This window comes from Ailuropoda melanoleuca, chromosome 11 (genome assembly GCF_002007445.2).
Source record: "Ailuropoda melanoleuca isolate Jingjing chromosome 11, ASM200744v2, whole genome shotgun sequence".
NCBI lineage: Eukaryota > Metazoa > Chordata > Mammalia > Carnivora > Ursidae > Ailuropoda > Ailuropoda melanoleuca.
In genome coordinates, this window is record NC_048228.1 from 71,727,164 (window position 1) to 71,747,195 (window position 20,032).

At 40.1% G+C, this 20,032-nt stretch overlaps 1 protein-coding gene across 1 annotated transcript; it reads left to right on the forward strand.

Annotated features, from left to right (window-relative positions):
- The first annotated feature begins 804 nt into the window (after nucleotides 1-804).
- CNGA1 (cyclic nucleotide gated channel subunit alpha 1) lies at nucleotides 805-14,884 on the forward strand. Its single transcript, XM_011222034.3, has 8 exons — nucleotides 805-911; nucleotides 2,039-2,161; nucleotides 3,120-3,182; nucleotides 7,752-7,793; nucleotides 7,883-7,993; nucleotides 10,778-10,885; nucleotides 11,691-11,797; nucleotides 13,467-14,884. Exons 1-8 carry the CDS (start codon nucleotides 805-807, stop codon nucleotides 14,882-14,884), a joined length of 2,079 nt encoding a protein of 692 aa, XP_011220336.1.
- Nucleotides 14,885-20,032: the final 5,148 nt, after the last annotated feature.

Consider the following 20,032-nt stretch of genomic DNA (forward strand, 5'->3'; position numbering starts at 1 on the left):
GCCGTTGTACCGAGCACAGGCACCCTGTTTGCGCCCAACTTCTCCAAGTTCCCCGCGGCGTGCCTGCAGCACACCGGAGACCAGGGATGAACGCGAGTAGGTCCCGAGCGCAGAGGCGTGGTCGCTGGGTCCCGGCGGAGCCTCACCCGGCAGGCGAGGTGCGGTGCGCTTGCGCGCCACTCACCGCCGGTCTCCAACAGCGAGCCCACCGCGAGGTCGGACGGACCTGAGGGAATTCGGGATCTCTTGGTTCTTGGCAATTTCCTGACGTCTGAAATAGTAGCACGGGAAGCCGAGCACGATATGTATCAGAATAATTTAGGGGCTTGCTAAAAATGTGGATCAGTCGCAACCTTTTTCAATCCAAAGTTTGAATACCGCTCGAGTCCCCCTCCCCCGCCTTTTTTTGACTGCTTGTAGACATTCACAGCTGATGACATTCATTTTGGTATTTTATTTTACTACTTTTTATTGTTTCTTGTTTAATGTGTATGGGAGTTCCCTAAAGTTTTGTTCTATGCCTACATTGCTCGAATATTTTAAAGCTGGGGTAAATCCAAAATTAAAAAAAAAAAAAAAGTTCTGCACCTCTGATATTTTATTGAATTAAAAAAATACACAAGAAGCTAGCTAGTGGTAATTAAGGGGTTGGGCCATATCTGTATTCTATTAAAGAATAATTCCCACGTAAAATCATGATGACAGCCTTAGATGAATGGTAGAGTAAAACTTTTGATTATATTTGTAAATATATAAAGTCTTTCTACTAATATGGATTTTTTCTCCCCAGATATTAAACTAACCATGAAGAAAAATATTATCAATACATGGTACTCTTTTGTAAACGTTCCCAATGTGATTGCTCCAGATATTGATAAGGAAATAAGAAGGATGGAAAACGGAGCAGGGAGGTAAATCCATGCATTTTTCCATGCATTTTTAATACCAGCCACTGCTCTTAAGTTTAACTAGGCTTAATTTCAGTTTAACTTCTAATTTGTGACCTTGATATTTGTAATTTATTTAATGTCATCAATTTATTTATATTTTGGAACAGCATAACTTGTCTCACGAATGAACATAGATATTATTGTGGTCATTATTTAGAAACACTTAGGCCAAATATTTCCTTAATCATTGGCAAGGCCTTTTCTTATGGGGTATTTCAAATCTGCAGAGATAGCATTGCCATAGATGAATGTGAAAATAATACAAAGTGTGAAATGCTAAATGTTTTAAGAGTATAATTTAAAGTTGTTACCCTATATTATGCTGAGCAAAATAAGTCAATCAGAGAAAGACATTTATAATTTCACTCATAGGTGGAATTTATGAAGCAGAACAGGTGAACATAGGAGAAAAGAGGGAAAAATAAAATAAGATGAAATCAGAGAGGGAGGCAAATCACAAGAGACTTTTAACTATAGGAAAGAAATTGAGGGTTGCTAGAGGGGAGGCAGGTGGGGGGATGGGGTAACTGGATGATGGACATTGAGGAGGGCACGTGATGTAATGAGCACTGGGTGTTATATAAGACTGATGAATCACTGACCTCTACCTCTGAAGCTAATAATACATTATATAGTAATTAATTGATTTTAAATAAAATGAAATAAATAAAATAAAGTGATTACCCTATAAATGAATAGAACATGTATAAATGTGGTTGAATTCATTTTTTGTGGGAAGAAATGTTATTACAGGTTTGTTCATACACATGTATAATGTGACCTAAAGCACAGATATCATACTTTCTATTTGATAAATATTAACATTAATCAATGCATCAAATAAAAGAAATATGGAAGACCTAGAAAGTAATTTCTTAATTACACACATTTTACTGAATTGTACATATACCCTATCTAATTCCATGTATTCTGAAAGTTCTCATTTCACTCTAATTAAAAAGCTTTATCTGTTAGTCTGAGAGGGAGGGAGAAAAGGTGAGGCAATGGTCCCCTTAATGAGAAATGTTATTCCTTCACAATGGTTTGAACATAGTTCTAATTCATCTCTGCCTCCTATTGGACCATAGCTCCTTTTCTGATGATGATGATGATGATGACAGTACCTCCATGTTTGAAGAATCAGAGAGTGAAAACCTGCATGCAAGGGATTCCTGCAGAAATAACTCACACAGAGGGGGGCCATCACAGAGGTAAGCACTATGATCTATTCCTCCAGATCTTTGTAAACTATTGCTTGGATGAGAGATAGGTGTTCTACTCCTCCACGTAGTGGGCTCAGCAGATGCTCCTGCTACCCAGCCTCTTCGCAGGATCTTGGGAGTAACTTGCTATTTACCCTTTTCCTCTCTTGGAAAACTGCCAAGCCTGATGACTATTCATGCCACAGGGGCCTTAAGTCACCAACGCTCCTGCTGATCGATTTCCCAGAGATCTGTCTCTGTCCTTTAAGAACCTCCTGCCCCAGTCCTCTCTGACTTTCTCCTTCTTTCTGATCTTTTTTTCAGGGTCTGAAAGCAATTGTACGTGGGAGGAGTTGGCTGTGATCCTCTGAAATGCTGTATCCACTTGACCCTACTTTCAGGGACGTAGAGCCCTAGTGTGAGCAGCTAGAAAAGCGAAGCTAAAAATCCTTAGTAGGAAATGAAACATTCATGAAAACTTCACATGAGCGACTCTGAGGGTGTGGGAGGAGCGTGGTGTTGGTGTGGATCAGGAGTTCCCGTCCTGTAGAACATATTCACTTTTTCTTTGCTATTTCCCCTTCCTTTTTTCCTCTCTCTTACTCCTTTTCCCACTGACCACCTTGAGTTTTCCCACTGTTTTTATTTGTCTTTCCTTCTCTTCCGATCTTCCCTGACAGTCTAAGTCTTAGGTCTCTTGCTGGCAAGGGCGGCATCCAAGGTGGCTCCCTTGAGGCCATGGAGGATGCTAATTTCTGGTGTTAACGTTGATTGGTAGGTATTTACTAATCACTTTGGTTCACAGCACTGATATTCAGCAACTTCAGCTTCACGGAGGCTCTATGTTTTCAAAAATCGTCTAGGCAGTAGTTAGTAACTAAAAATAATTTGTTCTTTAAGACTGCTTACCATGGACGTTATACAGATTGTGACTATTCTGATTTCACTGTACTTTTTCATTTTCCAGGGAGCAGTACCTGCCTGGTGCCCTTGCGCTTTTCAATGTTAACAACAGCAGCAATAAGGAGCAGTAAGTACATTTACAATAGAAAACCAAAGCTTTGCTTTTAAAGAACACCAGTGAAAAGGTAGGAATGGATCTGAAGCTGCTGTAGAGGAGGTCTTTATAGGAAAACTCTAGCTAATACAACGGCAATGGTATCCTATTATTTTGTCAATTTGGTTATTTACTTTTGAAAAATGTGGCTGCCCATATTCAAAGGAACATGTATGTATGTATGTATGTATGTATGTACGTATGTATGTATGTATATGTATGTATGTGTTTGAATACATATGGAAAACCGTTGTCTATAGTGTAAAAACAATTGCCCCTCCTTGTGGACAAAAATAAACGATCAGTAATCCTTTCTATTCTAAACCAATCTGTTTTAGGTCAAGTTCCTTAGGAGACAATCTCTGAGAGGGAGGTTTGTGTGCAAAGGGTTATTGGGAGTGCTTTTAGGAATGATATCTAGGACGGAGTTAGGGGAGCAGGACTTGGCAGAGGGAGAAGTTGAACTTCAGAGGATAGAGTTGATGTGGGGAGATCTAAAGCAGGGATGGCCCTTCAGAGTTGTGTCATAGTTAGGTGGTAGGATTGGGCCTTTGCCCTCATGCACAGTCATTGGGTGAGGGCAGCCCCTAAGATGGGGGTCAAAGCTTTGAGCATGGTGGTTTCCTTCAGCCAAGGCCAGCCAAAGGAGAGGGAATCTGTGAAGCTGTCAGCAACCAATACTCTTGGCCGGTGGGGAATGAGTGCCAGAACTCTGTGCTACCGCATACAGACAGCACACTTTCTGCACTGTTCAGGTCCGCTTTCTTCATATAGAAAATTCACCCAATTTGGGAATACCTCCTCCAGGAGTCTTGTTCTTTTTTTCCAAGGAAGCTTATAAGAGGAAGGTTAATGGGTTAAACCTAGGCCCCTGACAGCTGCAGCTGGTCTTGAGGCTTTAACTGAAATTGCTACGCCCTCCTTTCCTACTCATTCTAGAATCCTGTCACCTGTGGTCAGCACTTCTGATGGTCTAGATGATTTACTTGGTGGAATGAATGATACAGACTCTTATCCCTAAAGGGTTTGGGCCCCTGGTCACCATACCTTTCTTGAGTTATAGCTGCTGTATTTGTACATTTACCACTAAAACTGGGCTCAAGAACACCAAAGACACCAGAGCAGATCACCTATGTGCCAAATACAGTGTCCCCCTGCCCCCTGGTATAACAGCAACACTATCTAGTTGTGCTGAAAGAAGTCAGTTACTTTTGTCAGTATGGTGACTCCCTTTCTTGCCTATTGGTTTTTTGGCACGAGGGGCCCAAAGTGACTGGCGAGTAGTCATAGCTTAATGTTTAATGGGACACTAACTGTGTTGCCTGGAAGATACATGATCCATCTGGAAACCTCTAGATCCACAGACCATAAAGCTGTGGGGATGAGAAGGACACACTCCCCATGTGAGTCACTCCTACTTCAACTCCTTGGTTCCCAGACCCATGCATGGTCGTTTTCTTTTCCACACAAAGTGGGTGATGGTGCACTGCTTGAAGCTGTGCTATTGGGAAGATTAACTTTACCATTATTTTTTAGGGTCACCTCTAAGTAGGGCTATAGTGTAGACACAGCCCATTTCGACTTGCATCCCAATGTCAGGCTGATCCATGTAGACCATGCTCCATCAACTGCTTCTGTAAGACCCCCACATATGGCCACGGTGGAGAGTTGAGGAATAGGTACTGATACAATGGATGACATGGGGGGACGGTACTGTGCCACATGCTTGATCCCAGATATACCACTTCATCATGTGATGGATTGCTGTACAACCTTATAACTTGTTAATTCTGATGGAATCCAGCCCGTGGTCAATACTCATTTTCTGTCCCATGGTTAGTTAATCCTCTTTCAAGGCCCTATTAACACGATGCCATTGATAGAGTGGACCAATGTGATATTCTGAGGAATGTCCAGATGATCCAGGTGCCTCTAGGCTGTGTCATGACATTGAGCAGGAGAGATAACATAGCCCTGGAAAAGACTATAAATGTGTGCCGCTTTCCATCTCATAACTATTTCTGATCCTCTTCCCTGATAGCGATAAGAAATAACACACTCAGGATGACTGACCCAGAACATTAGGTGTATGGCCTAGATTGCGTGAGTGCATTGTTTTTCACATTTGCCAAGGCAGCTGCAGTTGGGGCTACTCTGTGGTTGATTTTGCGGTAGTCTACTGCCAGCCACTAGTATCCATGTGCTTTTTGTAGGGACCAGACATTGAATTAAATGGTGGTGAGAGGGAACTACCACCCCTGCATGCATGAGGTGTTTAAAGATTACATTTTCTTTCCTGTCCAGGATGCAGTATTGTTTTCAGCTGGCAGGTGGGAGGCAGCTTGAGGGCTTTCACTTGGCCCTTCCCATTATGGTAGCTCTTACTCTACAAGCCGGAACTAGTAGGGATGAGGGTTCTACCAATGACCAAATATATACATTCCACTTTTACACGGAGGAACTGGAGAAATGACCACAGTGGGGGTCTTTAGACCCAGTGGAAGTCCCATAAGTCATAAGTCATATCTTGTACAGGATTCTGTTATTACCAAGCTACCATATGTTTTCCCCCCATTTTAATGGGAGGCATGATGATGCTTCAATCCCTGGGTCTCAATATCAGCTTGGGTCTCATGCCAAATAGTCTTTAACATATCTAGGTATTCCCTTTTCCCCCAGGGTACAGTCACCTAAGTAAATGATCACAGGTTTTCTTTGGGGAAGAGACTGGGGAAATCATTGCTGAATCCACTTGTCGTGGTCTTGCAGAGTCCTTCTTCATGGGGGCTTGGCTTTTCCTTTAGTCAGTGGTTTCATTTCTGGGAACTGACTCAGGTTTAGAAACTATTCATGGGGTTGTGACTTTTTATTGGGTTAAGTTGCTCTCAATCTCCTGATTATCCATTCCTGATCTGTTTTGACTGTATATGTTAAACAGGACCCTGACAAGCCAAAAGGATGTGCATCTATCTAGGAACAGAGTATTCTATTAACCTCTTCCATAGCTCTCTGTGGGTCAAGTCCCCTGCCTACCCATGCTCACCTTAATGTTAATTACAGTTATTGGACCCATCTCTCTTCTGATGCGTAAACACTGCCACTGCTTTCTTATTCCCAGGTTCTGTCATCCATATTGCTCTCAGGGAACCGGTTCTGTACCCAGTTCAGCATCTCCCACTATCAGCCCTGGCTTCCAGAGGACAGTACCACTGAGTTTCTCATCAATACCAGTGTCCCTCCCACCAGCACATTCCTTATCATTTTTGTGTCCGCTGAGCCCTCTGAGGGATCGTAGTCAGTTGGTGGGCTGTCTTCCTTATTTGGAATATCCACTTCAGCATATCACTTCTCTGAGTCTTTCTGATACCTTCCTCTACCACCTGCCATGGCACTTTGTAATTTATTCCACTTAGTATGTGCCGTCACCTTTTCTGAGCTTCTGGGAGCCATCCAAGCAGTGTCAGCACCATTTCCTAGGATCTGTGCTAGGGTGTTGAAACCTGTATCACAAGGGTGTGCTCTTATAGCAATCCATTCTCCCTTATCCAGTTTTATGTTCTGTTCCCCTTTGTACATGACAACCTTAGGTGCCAAGCCCCACCTCCTTATCCTTTCTGTTTCCTGTTTCTCCTCAATAGCAGCATTCCACTTCTGCTGGGCTATTCATACACAGACTAAATTCATTTGTACATTCGCACCTGAAAATTTTCTTCCCGTTAACATCCTCATGCTTCTTCTCAACTTTGCCAACTCTTACCTGTACTTTGAGGCCCAGACCTATCTCCCTCCCTTTAACAACCTCTCTGACTACCCTCCTGGTAGAGAGATGCTAGTTCATTCACACCCGGATGATAAACTTTCTGAAGACATCTGAGCCAACAATGGCAGCCTATTTTGAGCTTAGGTCTGCCTGACTCCAGAATCCATTCTTCAGCTGATAGAGAGAGAGCCAACTGTAGAAAGAGGCCTCTAACGACATAATCTCCACTTCAGAAGAAATTGCATGTAGAAAAAAAGTGATCTCAAATCCAATAAATGATTCTAAGAATTAGGATTTCACTGTGTGGAATTTTTTGGCTATTCATAAAAAATTGCTGCCTTCAGGATTACCCCCCTAAAGAAGACTGATGGCCTTTTCTCGAAATTCTCAAAGCTCTTACTCAGTAATAGATATAAGTGATATCAAGAAGCTAAAATTTTAAATAATAACCTTTTTTGGACACATGGAGACTTTGAAATTGCACCCTTGGGGGCTATTGTTTCCTAAATTTCCCTTGTTGGGTTTATGCCTTTATCCACCTACATTTCCTTCAGTTTTCCACATCACTAACCCAGGAATTTTTGCTTGTTTGTTTTATCATCTGGGTACATGTCCATTTTTGTAGAACTCTCCATTAGAAGACCAGATTTCTGGTCCCTGAGCATGGGGGCAGGTCTCTGAACCCAAGCCTCAGAATTCTTGCTCAATAGAGAGGAAAGTAAATAAGTATGGAAGTCAGAATATAATTTGATTCTGTGACTTAGATATTATTTCTTCTTTAGAGAACCAAAGGAAAAAAAGAAAAAGAAAAAAGAAAAGAAGAGGTAAGTTAGACTTTGGCATGAGTGATCCCAGATTTTTTGGCCCATAACATTTTCATATCTTATTACTAACTACATCTCTCACGTTTTAGCAAACCAGATGATAAAAATGAAAATAAAAAGGACTCAGAGAAGAAAAAGAAGAAAGAAAAAGAAAAAGAGAAGAAAAAGAAAGAGGAGAAAGGCAAAGATAAGAAAGAAGAGTAAGTGGCATTGAAATTAGGAACAAATGTATAATGGATTTTGGATGGGTAATTCAAGGTAATTTCCTGAAAGTTTATAGTTATGAAGCCCTGCGTAAAAGATTAAATAAGTTGTTATAAAATGTGAATCAAAGTTTTTTTCTATTTTTTTAATGATTTTTTTTATTATATTATGTTAATCACCATACAGTACATCCCCGGATTCTGATGTAAAGTTTGATGCTTCATTAGTTGGCGTATAACACCCAGTGCACCATGCAATACGTGCCCTCCTTACTACCCATCACCAGTCTATCCCATTCCCCCACCCCCTCCCCTCTGAAGTCTTCAGTTTGTTTCTCATAGTCCATAGTCTCTCATGTTTCATTCCCCCTTCTGATTACCCCCCTTTTCTTTATCCCTTTCTTCCCCTACCGATCATCCTAGTTCTTATGTTCCATAGATGAGAGAAATCATATGATAATTGTCTTTCTCTGCTTGACTTATTTCACTTAGCATTATCTCCTCCAGTGCCGTCCATGTTGCAGCAAATGTTGAGAATTCGTTCTTTCTGATAGCTGAGTAATATTCCATTGTATATATGGACCACAGCTTCTTAATCCAGTCATCTGTTGAAGGGCATCTCGGCTCCTTCCATGATTTGGCTATTGTGGACAATGCAGCTATGAACATTGGGGTGCATATGGCCCTTCTCTTTACTACGTCTGTATCTTTGGGGTAAACACCCAGTAGTGCAATGGCTGGGTCATAGGGTAGTTCAATTTTTAACTTTTTAAGGGACCTCCACACTGTTTTCCAGAGTGGCTGTACCAACTTGCATTCCCACCAACAATGTAGGAGGGATCCCCTTTCTCCACATCCTCTCCAACAATTGTTGTTTCTTGCCTTGTCTATCTTTGCCATTCTAACTGGCGTAAGGTGGTATCTCAGTGTGGTTTTGATTTGAATTTCCCTGATGGCTAATGATTTTGAACATTTTTTCATGTGTCTGTTAGCCATTTGTATGTCTTCATTGGAAAAGTGTCTGTTCATATCTTCTGCCCATTTTATGATTTGTTTATTTGTTTCTAGTGTATTGAGTTTGAGAAGTTCTTTGTAGATCTTGGATACCAGTCCTTTATCTGTAGTGTCCTTTGCAAATATATTCTAATTTCCTTAAAATGAGCAGTGGCAGCTTTATTCTTAGTTCTCTCATCAAGAATTTTCAATGTTATGGTTAATTATCTTCCTTGAGCTCTGGCAAAGATAAATTTACCATTGGGAGATATTTGGGTTTCAAGAAAATTGGGTTCCTAGGTCTTAACATTAATTTTTTTAATTGAAATAAAAATTTAATAATTCTGTTAACATTTTTGAGTCATAAATACTGTATGGCAAATATTCCAAAAGTTAGCAAATCTCCTTGCAAAAGCATGCTTAATTTTGAGAGCAGTACAAATGCTTATTAAAACACCAGCCATTTGAAAGATCCTTTTGTCTTAAAGATTCTATTTATTTATTTGACAGAGAGAGAGAGAGAGAGAGTAAAAGTGAGCACAAGCAGGGGGAGCCGAGAGGGAGAGGGAAGTCCTCATGCAGGACTGGATCCGAATGACCTGAGCTGAAGGCAGACGCTTAACCCACTGAGCCACCCAGATGCCCCTGAATGATCCTTTTTAAACAAACATTTGAGGGTTAGAATTTCATGAGGGTAAGGCTGAGTGATATTTTCAAAGCTACATTTTTACTTTTTACTAAAGGGAAAATTGTTTCCTAAACTTAAATAAAACTCTTTACCGGATAATATTCACTTATTTGTGCCTGCTGGAAAGCTGTTGAGGTTTTTACAAAGGGAAAAATCCTTAATAATATGGGCTTGGGATGCCGGGCTGGCTCAGTCAGTAACACATGTGACTTTTGATCTTGGGGTTGCAAGTTCAAACCCCATGTTGGGTGCAGAGATTACTTAAAAATAAATCTTTAAAAAAAAAAAAACAAAAAAACCTCACCACCACCACCACCACCACCAACAAAAACCCCTCAAAACCCAATGTTGGTTGTTACTAGAAAATTAAAAAAATTTCCATTTGATCATATATTTTCTCCCTCCCTCCCTCCCTCTCTTCCTCCCTCTGTCTCTCCCTCCCTCTCCCCCCTCCTTCTATCCCTCCTCCTTTCCTTTCCTTTCCTTTCCTTCCTCCCTCCCTCCCTTCCTTCCTTCCTTCCTTCCTTCCTTCCTTCCTTCCTTCCTTCCTTCCTTCCTTCCCCTCTCCCTCTGCTCTCTATTGCTTCTTCATCCTTCATAGATGTTTATGAATAAGGACTTTTTATTAGATTGTGTTGTATTCTTCTTTCCATATATGTGGAAAACATAGTTCAGAGCACAGTTCCTGACTGTTTTGTTACCTGGTAGGAGGAGTGGCAACACCCTATTCTCTCCCACCCATAACCTACCAAAAGGTCTATGGAATATTCAGAGTTTAGCATGATCTGTGCCACCATTCCTTCCCAGTGGCTGGATTGATAGAAACGTCTGCAGCATCACAACAAAACAAGGGCCTTTAAAGAGTCTAATGTGAGGTTTAATGTAAGACTAGTACTGTAACTATCTATCCAGTCCTCACTAAGCGGTTTCTTACGTCTATTGCACTCATGCCAAGCTAGTTTCCTCCCCGTAGAGTGAGTTCTGTTCGACTTACTTCTGTTTCATTAAATGTGGGTGATAAACTTAACCTTATTTGATATGTGAAATAAAAATGTCCTTGTTTCTTGGTAACCTCCCACTTTATTTCTAATTGCTGCTAGGGAGAAGAAAGAAGTCATGGTTATTGATCCCTCGGGAAACATATATTACAACTGGCTCTTTTGCATCACTTTACCTGTAATGTACAACTGGACTATGGTTATTGCAAGGTATCTATATATTTTTGTGGATCTCAACCTGCTTCTAGTTTCTAAGTTACCTGACTTAACAGAGGGCTCTTCGGGACATACATCTTATCTCCACCACGGCTTGTAAAGAGAGGTTGCGTTATTCTCAGTGTGTTTTCCTAAGATCAGCAGTAGGTGCTTTGGTTCCCAATATACTTAGAAATCCAGTACTGGGATGGGGAGTGGGAGGATGTTTTTAAACTTTTGATTGCTGAACCATTTAATTAGAATTTTGGGAGAAACTTTGTTATTTTATTTATTTATTTATTTATTTATTTATTTATTTATTTATTTATTTATTTATGTTTTGACCTAAAAGAAAAAAATGTGGCCGAGATTAGAAAAAGACCAAGATCTAGGTTGTTTTAGATCAAGATGTGTTTCCCAAGTGATTTCTATGGTTCTCTGTCTTTTAGACCGTAAACATCTCAGCCATCCAGAACTAAGCACAATTCCTTGAAGCATTTTGGGTACAGATAGTCCATAAGAGCCTGATTATCAGTGTGTTTAACCCAATGTATTTTGACATTAGCTTGAGGCCACTTATTTTTACTTGATGTCTTCACAATGTAGACTAGTATAATGGAAAGAATGTTGGAATTCAGAAGCAAGAGAAAACTAAATCCACTGCTCAGACTCAGGAAAGCCATGGTTGATTAAATGGACTGTAAGGACCCCCTTAGTCTTAGTGCATTATATCTCTTCTCACGAGACAAATCATGCAGAGAGGACGTTTACTTAAACTCGCCCCCGTTTCATTTTATTTACACAAGTTTTTCTTTTACAGAGCATGTTTTGATGAACTTCAGTCTGATTACCTAGAATATTGGCTCATTTTTGACTACCTATCAGATATAATCTATCTTCTTGATATGTTTGTACGAATAAGGACAGGTAAATATGTTCGGCTTAGGATATTTTGTAATTTTGTGTTTCTATCTCTATAGTATAATTTGAATTTTGTAATTCAGGTATTCTTCAAAATAAACTCACAAAAATCTATCTTAGAGGAAAAGGCACTGTTCAAAGCAAGAGTACCATATGCCTACCCACGAGCTTTGGTCACTACAACTGATTCACTTCACTAGGCAACCTTTGAATGTGGATTGGTGGCTTTCCCCCATTAACTTGTCCTTCGGGTTAGTGCCATGTGAAAGGAATAAAGAGAACAGAAATGTTCTGCCAGCTCTGTGGTAAAAAGGTAAGTGTTACCTAACAGATACCATGAAGAGACATGGAGGAAATCACTGTACCCAGCAGAGCTGTACTAGAAATTTTGTAGCAATACACAAATCCTTAATTCAACTTTGTGGTCATGGTGAGGCATTATTGACCAGGGAGCGGGATCTGATAGCTTCCCCTTAAGTATTCTTGTTAAGTAGGTATAAGCTTATCATTTCTACACTGCACACTGTGTGCAAAGGTAACCGCTGTACAGAGAATAACACTTAAGAATCATTATGTAAAATAGGGACATGCTGTAAATATCCGTGTGCTGGAGCAGTGCTCCCATTGTTCTGTCCTACTCACACCTCTGCTAGTGGGTATAGGAAGAGGAACAAATTCTTTCCCTAGTGAAATGTATCAGAATGCTGAAATTGAAGGCCCACTGTGGCAACATAGGAGAAGGGAAGATCCCAGATGACTAAGGAAGCCTGGGGGACAAAAAGGAGAGGAAACGAACCTCTGAAGGACACTTACTCTTCACATTGAAGGGACAGGGAGGGCACGTATTGCATGGTGCACTGGGTGTTATACGCAACTAATGAAGCATCAAACTTTACATCGGAATCTGGGGATGTACTGTATGGTGATTAACACAATATAATAAAATAAAATTAAAAAAAAAAAAAAAAGAATACACATGATATGCAGTAAGGCCAGTACCCAAACTTCAAGGGAGGGGCGAGGATTCTGACAAGAGAGTGGCGTGAGGCATTAGGCACAGTGCTAGGGTGTTTAGAAAAGTTTCCAAGAACACTGTTCATTAAAGGAATGGCTTTATCTGGGTAGAGATACTGGATCTAGAGAGATTTGTATATATACAACATATGTATACGTTGCATAAGCTCTCACTTTTGCACTTGCGGAGTTTTATTTTATTTTTTAATATTTATTTATTTATTTATTTATTTATTTTATTTTTTTATTTCTTAAAAAGATTTTTTTCCATAGCCATACGTTGATTAGTACTCCTATCTTATTACATTGTTAAAAGCATGTTTATGGGAAATGAAGTCCTTTAAAAAAATATTTGTTTATTTATGTATTTTAGGGAGAGAGAGCAAGTGGGGGAGGGGCAGAGGGAGAGAATTTTCAAGCAGTCTCCCCGCTGAGCACAGAGCCTGATGCGGGACTCTGTGAGGGGCTCAATCTCGTGACCCATGAGATCATGACTTGGGCCAAAACCAAGAGTAGGATACTTAACCAAGAGCCACCCAGGTGCCCCTATTGGAAATCAACTCTTGTTTTGAACTCCGTGAAGTCCATTGAGGGTTATTTTAGAAAAATTCATAATCGCATAAAAATGAAAAAAAAACATTAATTTGTTTTTCTGTTTTAGGTTATTTAGAACAAGGACTGCTGGTGAAGGAGGAGACTAAACTCATAGAGAAATATAAATCAAACTTTCAATTTAAACTTGATTTTCTATCAGTGATTCCCACTGATCTGCTGTATTTTAAGCTGGGGTGGAACTATCCAGAAATTAGATTAAACAGACTGTTAAGGATCTCTCGAATGTTTGAGTTCTTCCAGAGAACAGAAACAAGAACAAACTACCCAAACATCTTTAGGATTTCTAACCTTGTTATGTACATTGTCATCATTATCCACTGGAATGCATGTGTGTACTTCTCTATTTCCAAAGCTGTTGGATTTGGAAATGATACATGGGTGTATCCTGATGTTAATGATCCCGAATTTGGCCGTTTGGCTAGAAAATACGTATACAGCCTTTACTGGTCTACCCTGACTTTGACCACAATTGGTGAAACACCGCCTCCTGTGAGGGATTCTGAGTATGTCTTTGTGGTGGTTGATTTCTTAATTGGAGTGTTAATTTTTGCTACCATTGTTGGTAACATAGGTTCTATGATTTCCAACATGAATGCTGCCAGAGCAGAATTTCAAGCAAGAATCGACGCGATCAAGCAATATATGCATTTTCGAAATGTAAGCAAAGATATGGAAAAGAGGGTTATCAAATGGTTCGACTATCTGTGGACCAACAAAAAAACTGTTGATGAGAAAGAAGTCCTGAAGTATCTCCCTGATAAGCTGAGAGCAGAGATTGCCATCAACGTACACTTAGACACTTTAAAAAAGGTGCGTATTTTTGCGGACTGTGAAGCTGGTCTGTTGGTGGAGTTGGTCTTGAAATTGCAGCCCCAAGTCTACAGTCCTGGAGATTACATTTGCAAGAAGGGGGATATTGGACGAGAGATGTACATCATCAAGGAAGGCAAGCTCGCTGTGGTGGCAGATGATGGAATCACTCAGTTTGTGGTATTGAGTGACGGCAGCTACTTTGGTGAGATCAGTATCCTTAACATTAAAGGCAGCAAAGCTGGCAATCGAAGAACAGCCAATATTAAAAGTATTGGCTACTCAGATCTGTTCTGTCTCTCAAAAGATGACCTCATGGAAGCTCTAACTGAGTACCCAGATGCCAAAACTATGCTAGAAGAGAAGGGAAAGCAAATCTTGATGAAAGATGGTCTACTGGATATAAATATTGCAAATGCTGGAAGTGATCCTAAAGATCTCGAAGAGAAGGTCACCCGAATGGAGGGGTCAGTAGACCTCTTGCAAACGAGGTTTGCTCGGATCTTGGCTGAGTATGAGTCAATGCAGCAGAAACTGAAGCAAAGACTAACCAAAGTTGAGAGATTTCTGAAACCGCTAATTGACACAGAATTTTCAGCTCTTGAAGGATCTGAAGGAGTTGAAAGTGGGCTCCTGGACTCCACACAGGACTGAAAAGCTGGTTGTTAACAAGGACATGCCTCATGATCGTTTTGATGATGTGATTAAGCAACTCTAAATGGGAAGAAGAGGAAGATTCAGCTGGGGAATTTTTCCGTGAAGAGAACGTGCTTGGGTGTAGGGCACAAGCCCACACACTCACTTAGGAGGTACTGTGATTAAAGGATCATCGTCCTTAGGATTTTTCAGATGGATAATGTGCAAAGATATAGAATGCTTAACTTGTCAGTATCTATATCTTCTGATTTTTTCATATATGCTCCTTTTATGTAATACTCTTTATAAAAGTGAGCAAGTTAAGTATCCCTCACTTGCAGGCATTTTACATTATGGAGGAGCAACTGGGAATTACCATGTACGTCATGTTCAGGATACCATTTTAAAAAGAATTAGAATGCAATAAAGTAAAATAAGTTCTAAAACTATAGTGAATATTATTTATTTGATAATTTAGTAGGGAGTTTAGGATCTTTTAGAGTTTCAGGTTCATTTTAAGGGCATTAATCATCGTAGTCTAGGACTTAGGAAGGGTGGTGGAGAGAAACTCATGATAGAAATGTGACAAATTGGACTTCGCATATTATATATAAATATGTAACATTAAAGGTAAAAAACATAGGAATCTTTTATGATATATTTTTTCCTTTCAAGATTTTATTTAAATTCAAGTTAGTTAACATATAGTGTAGTATTAGTTTCTGGGGTAGAATTCAGTGATTCATCAGCTGCATATGACACCCAGTGCTCATTACAACAAGTACCCTCCTTAATGCCCATCACTATTTACTCCATCCCCCCCACCCACTGCCCCTCCAGCAACCCTCAGTTTGTACTGCTATAATAAATCTTTAAAATTCGCTGATTATTAAGGCCTGGGCAGCAATGGTCACTATCTTCCTTATCTGACTGGCCAGCAATGAAAAAAGGTATAAAAACCATCTTATTGCTGCATGATTAACAAAGGAAATTGTTGTAATGTTCGGAAAGGAGATGTGTAAGTTCTGTGGACCAACATGGTCGTCATCAGGCAACTTCTTAGAAATTCAGAATCTCAAGCCTTACCCCAGGACTGCTGGATTAGAATCTGCTTTTTTAGCAAGATCCCTGGGTGATTCATGCCCACATTAAAGCTTGAGAAGCACCTAACTAGAGAACCAGGAAGGAATTAACGGGATTGTTCTAGAAATTTCAGAAAACGGAACTCTATGACAAGTGTGTAGTTGTGGGAGACATTGCTAATCAATCATACAGCTTTCTACTACTTAACCCAGATACGGTTAAAAAAAATTCTTCTTAACAGAGATCTCTGGAATTGATACAAAATTTCTATCTCTGCCTATAATAATGCGACTTAACATGACATCTTGCTAATTTGACATTTCAGATATTTATCTGGACCTTGATTGGTGTATGTCTATGGTAGAGTATATTCTATTCTATGACGAATGTACATGGTGTTTGCAGTTTCATGTTGACATTTTACATTTTATCTCTTCAATATCAGCTAGCAAGTCTTTCTTCACTACAGAGGAAGTGACTAGTTCAGGAGTGGGTGGGTTGTAATTAATATATAACATGGTTTCTGCCTGAGACAACTGCTCTTTTAACTCTTTTTTTTCTTTCTTCTTCTTCTTCCTTCTCCTTCACATGCATTTTATTCTTTGTGCTGTTTGTTGCCTGTTACAAAAACCTCTAAGACACTATAAGGAGGCTTGATCTGCTAAGATAGGAACAAGTGAGGATGACATGTACCTGACTCAGGGCCTGGCTCCCAAGGAGAAGCGGCCCCAGTCACAGCACCCAGGAGGGTGGGTACTCTGAGTCTGATTTCAGCTAGAGACATCCAAGCGTTCTGATTTCATGAACTCTGACCCACAGCTCTATGAGTCTTTCTGATGCTTATATTGGAAAAATGGCAGATTCTTGCTTCAAAGACTTGGGGTCAGGAAGGCTTAGCCCACTCCTTTTCCATGACTCCTCCACCTGGAGGCTCTGACAGGTGGTAGTGGGGTTCTAGTTTAGATACCTGGAATGCAATGCAGAGGTTCACAACTGGGTTCTGGCTTCATTCAGAAATCTTTTTAAAAAAACAAATACGGGTCTTTGGGGAGACTCATGGCAACGACGCTGACCTGGGTAAGGTGAATGTCAAAGCAGGAACTCACCTTTTAGTAATCCAAAAACCACCCATATACCATATTGATTCCAGACTCTAATTGGCTGTCTTAACATATTAAAATTAGGACAGGCTTGATATAAGGACAAGGGAGGGCTGGTTGAAATGTGAAGATCTTTAGTAACTGCATCTGAGAGCAGATGAGAGAGAATCCTGGGACTCATTGATGGCAGAGACTCAATCAGCTAGTCTTGCCAGTGTTTCTGAGAAGTGTTTACTCTGTACCCCCCCAACTCTGCTGCAATGTAATGTTCTCATAGGAATAGATCACTCCAGAGTTTTGTGTACATCTTTAAAAAACCCCAACTTTTCCAACTTGAAATATGGTGTGATTCAACTTCTTACCATTAGGTGGCAATATTGGTCTACAACTAACAACTTTCAAAGCGGTGGGGGGGGGGTTGTGTGGGAACTATTCACAGTAGTAACATCAGACAGAGCTCTTTGGCAATAATGGGCATTTTTTCCCCTAACATGCAGATTTCCAGAAGATTTTAGCATAGCACACTATATGCCAGTCTAAAATCAAAACACGATCAAATAAAATTTATATGCAAATGTAATGGATAAAGTGATAGGACAAATTGAAGCATTTTAGTATTTCTTAATTTCAGAGTTCGACAAAGCAATACTGACAGTTGCATTACAAGAAGCTTTTTGCCACTCTGTAAGATATGTGTTAGAGGTAAGCAAAAGAAAAAAAAAGGAGCAAGCAGAGTTTATATTGAAATTCAGGTTATATTTTTATTTAAAAAAAATAAAGAACCCATTGTTTTAAAAAGTTTGGCAACTACTGATGTTTTAACAGTGTTGGAAATATGCCTGTCTAAAACACTGTCAATTTAGGTAACGTTCTTCCTATGACTACAGAAATGGTATTTTTGGATATCTTGGTTTGTAGACTGTTTAAAGTATAAAATACCAAACAGCAGACTTATAGACTCAAAAGAAAAGCTTGCTATTCACCAGACTAGTTTATCTCTAGGTGAAGGGAGAAAGTGGGAAATGCATGGAAAGGAAATCAGAGAATATGGAAAATGCGAAAAGATTCCAGAGATCATCTAATTCACTCCTCCTTATTTTACAAGTGCAGAAATGACACTCAGGCAGCACTAAAATTGGTGAGGATACAGGAGCTTGGAGTAACAGTGAGAATTTTTACCACATGTTGGAGAGCCATATGCTAACATCTGCTAGAGCCAAGGTTGGGCTGATCCAGAACCCAGCAATTTCATTCCTAGGTATAGTCGCTGCAGAAAACTGGCCACATATACAACATGAGATATGTTGAAGAATGTTTATAAGAGTACAAAATGGGAAACAACTCAAATGTTCATCAGGAGGAGGATAGTTACATAACATGGAATCCAGTCATATATGGAATACGATAAAATGTTTGAATAGTAACAGATAACACCTAGTGTTTAGTTTGTGCCAGGCACTGTACAAGGACATTCTAGATGTATTTAATCTTCATGATAACTTATAAGATAGATTCTGCTATGTTTTCTGCTTAAAAGATGAGAAAAGGGAGGCATAGTGAGTTTAAGTAATTTGCCCAAGACTCACAGGAAGGAAGTGGAACAACTCTCATTTGAACCCAGACAGTGAGGCGGGGCACCTGCTCTTAACCCTCCCATTCCTGCTGACTTTTGTATGTACACATCATATCATCTGTACAGAATTTACGAACATACCACACAATCCTGAGCAGTGTTTATGGATATGTACCTCTGATGTAACAGTTTGATAACAGGCATGGGAATGACAGCAGAAGTCAGAACAGTGCTTACACTTGTGGAGCTGGAGAGAATGGGGATGCGATGAGAATGAGACAGAGGACTTCAACCATCTTTGCTGTTTCACATTTTTAAAAACAATTAGAAGGAAATAAGTCCAAATGTTAAGATCTGACAAACCTAGGTACAAATATATGTATTCTCTCCATAATTTCGGTATATATGAACTATTTCAAATGAAGGAGAAAAGAGGAGTAGAGGGGCGCCTGGGTGGCTCAGTCGTTAAGCGTCTGCCTTCGGCTCAGGGCGTGATCCCGGCGTTATGGGATCGAGCCCCACATCAGGCTCCTCCGCTGTGAGCCTGCTTCTTCCTCTCCCACTCCCCCTGCTTGTGTTCCCTCTCTCGCTGGCTGTCTCTATCTCTGTCAAATAAATAAATAAATAAATAAATAAATAAATAAATAAATAAATAAAAAGAGGAGTAGAGGAGGTAAGTATAAACCCACGCAGCAAGTTTAGCGACAAAGCCTGGACTCTTGACCCTTGGCTCAGTGTTTACTTCACTAAGAGGTTGTCCTTGATTGCTTTCTACACAGACCGAGTGGAGCGCTTTATGGGGTTCTCCTTGGTGATAACATGTCTGCTCTCTGTATGTTTTCACTTTAAACTAGTCAGACTGTGTATTGAGTAAATTCGAGACAATACTTTCTAGAATTACACTTCATGTCTGGCTCTTGGTTTCCTGATGAGTTAGAGGTGAAAGAATGCATTTTTCACCAATGCATTCCTTGGGGGTTCTGAAAATAGCAATTTACCACAAAATTACTCACTAGCCTGACAATGTTGGCCCTTAAAAAGAGTTGATATTGGGTTTCCTGTCAGATCGCCAATGTCTCCTCTTTTTAGTTAGGTTCACTTTTGTTCTATCTGTGTTGAGCTTTAGCCAGCTGGACTTAGTCCAAGAAGCTACTTGAGTTAGTTCTTCAGATATCCATGAGCCTGTTTCCTGGGTTTGTCACAAAGATTCACGATGCCCAGGAGCACAGTATAACGGCGGCACCAAAATCCGTGGCTTTCCATGATATCCTTCAGTGGCCTCATTGCTTATTCTCGGCAGAAAGAGTGACCAATGAGACACTCAGGGCACAAGGGATGAACATTTGCCTACCATTAGTAGGAGGCTCTAGAGCAGCAATACCATTTTTTTTCACTCATTTTTGAATGTAA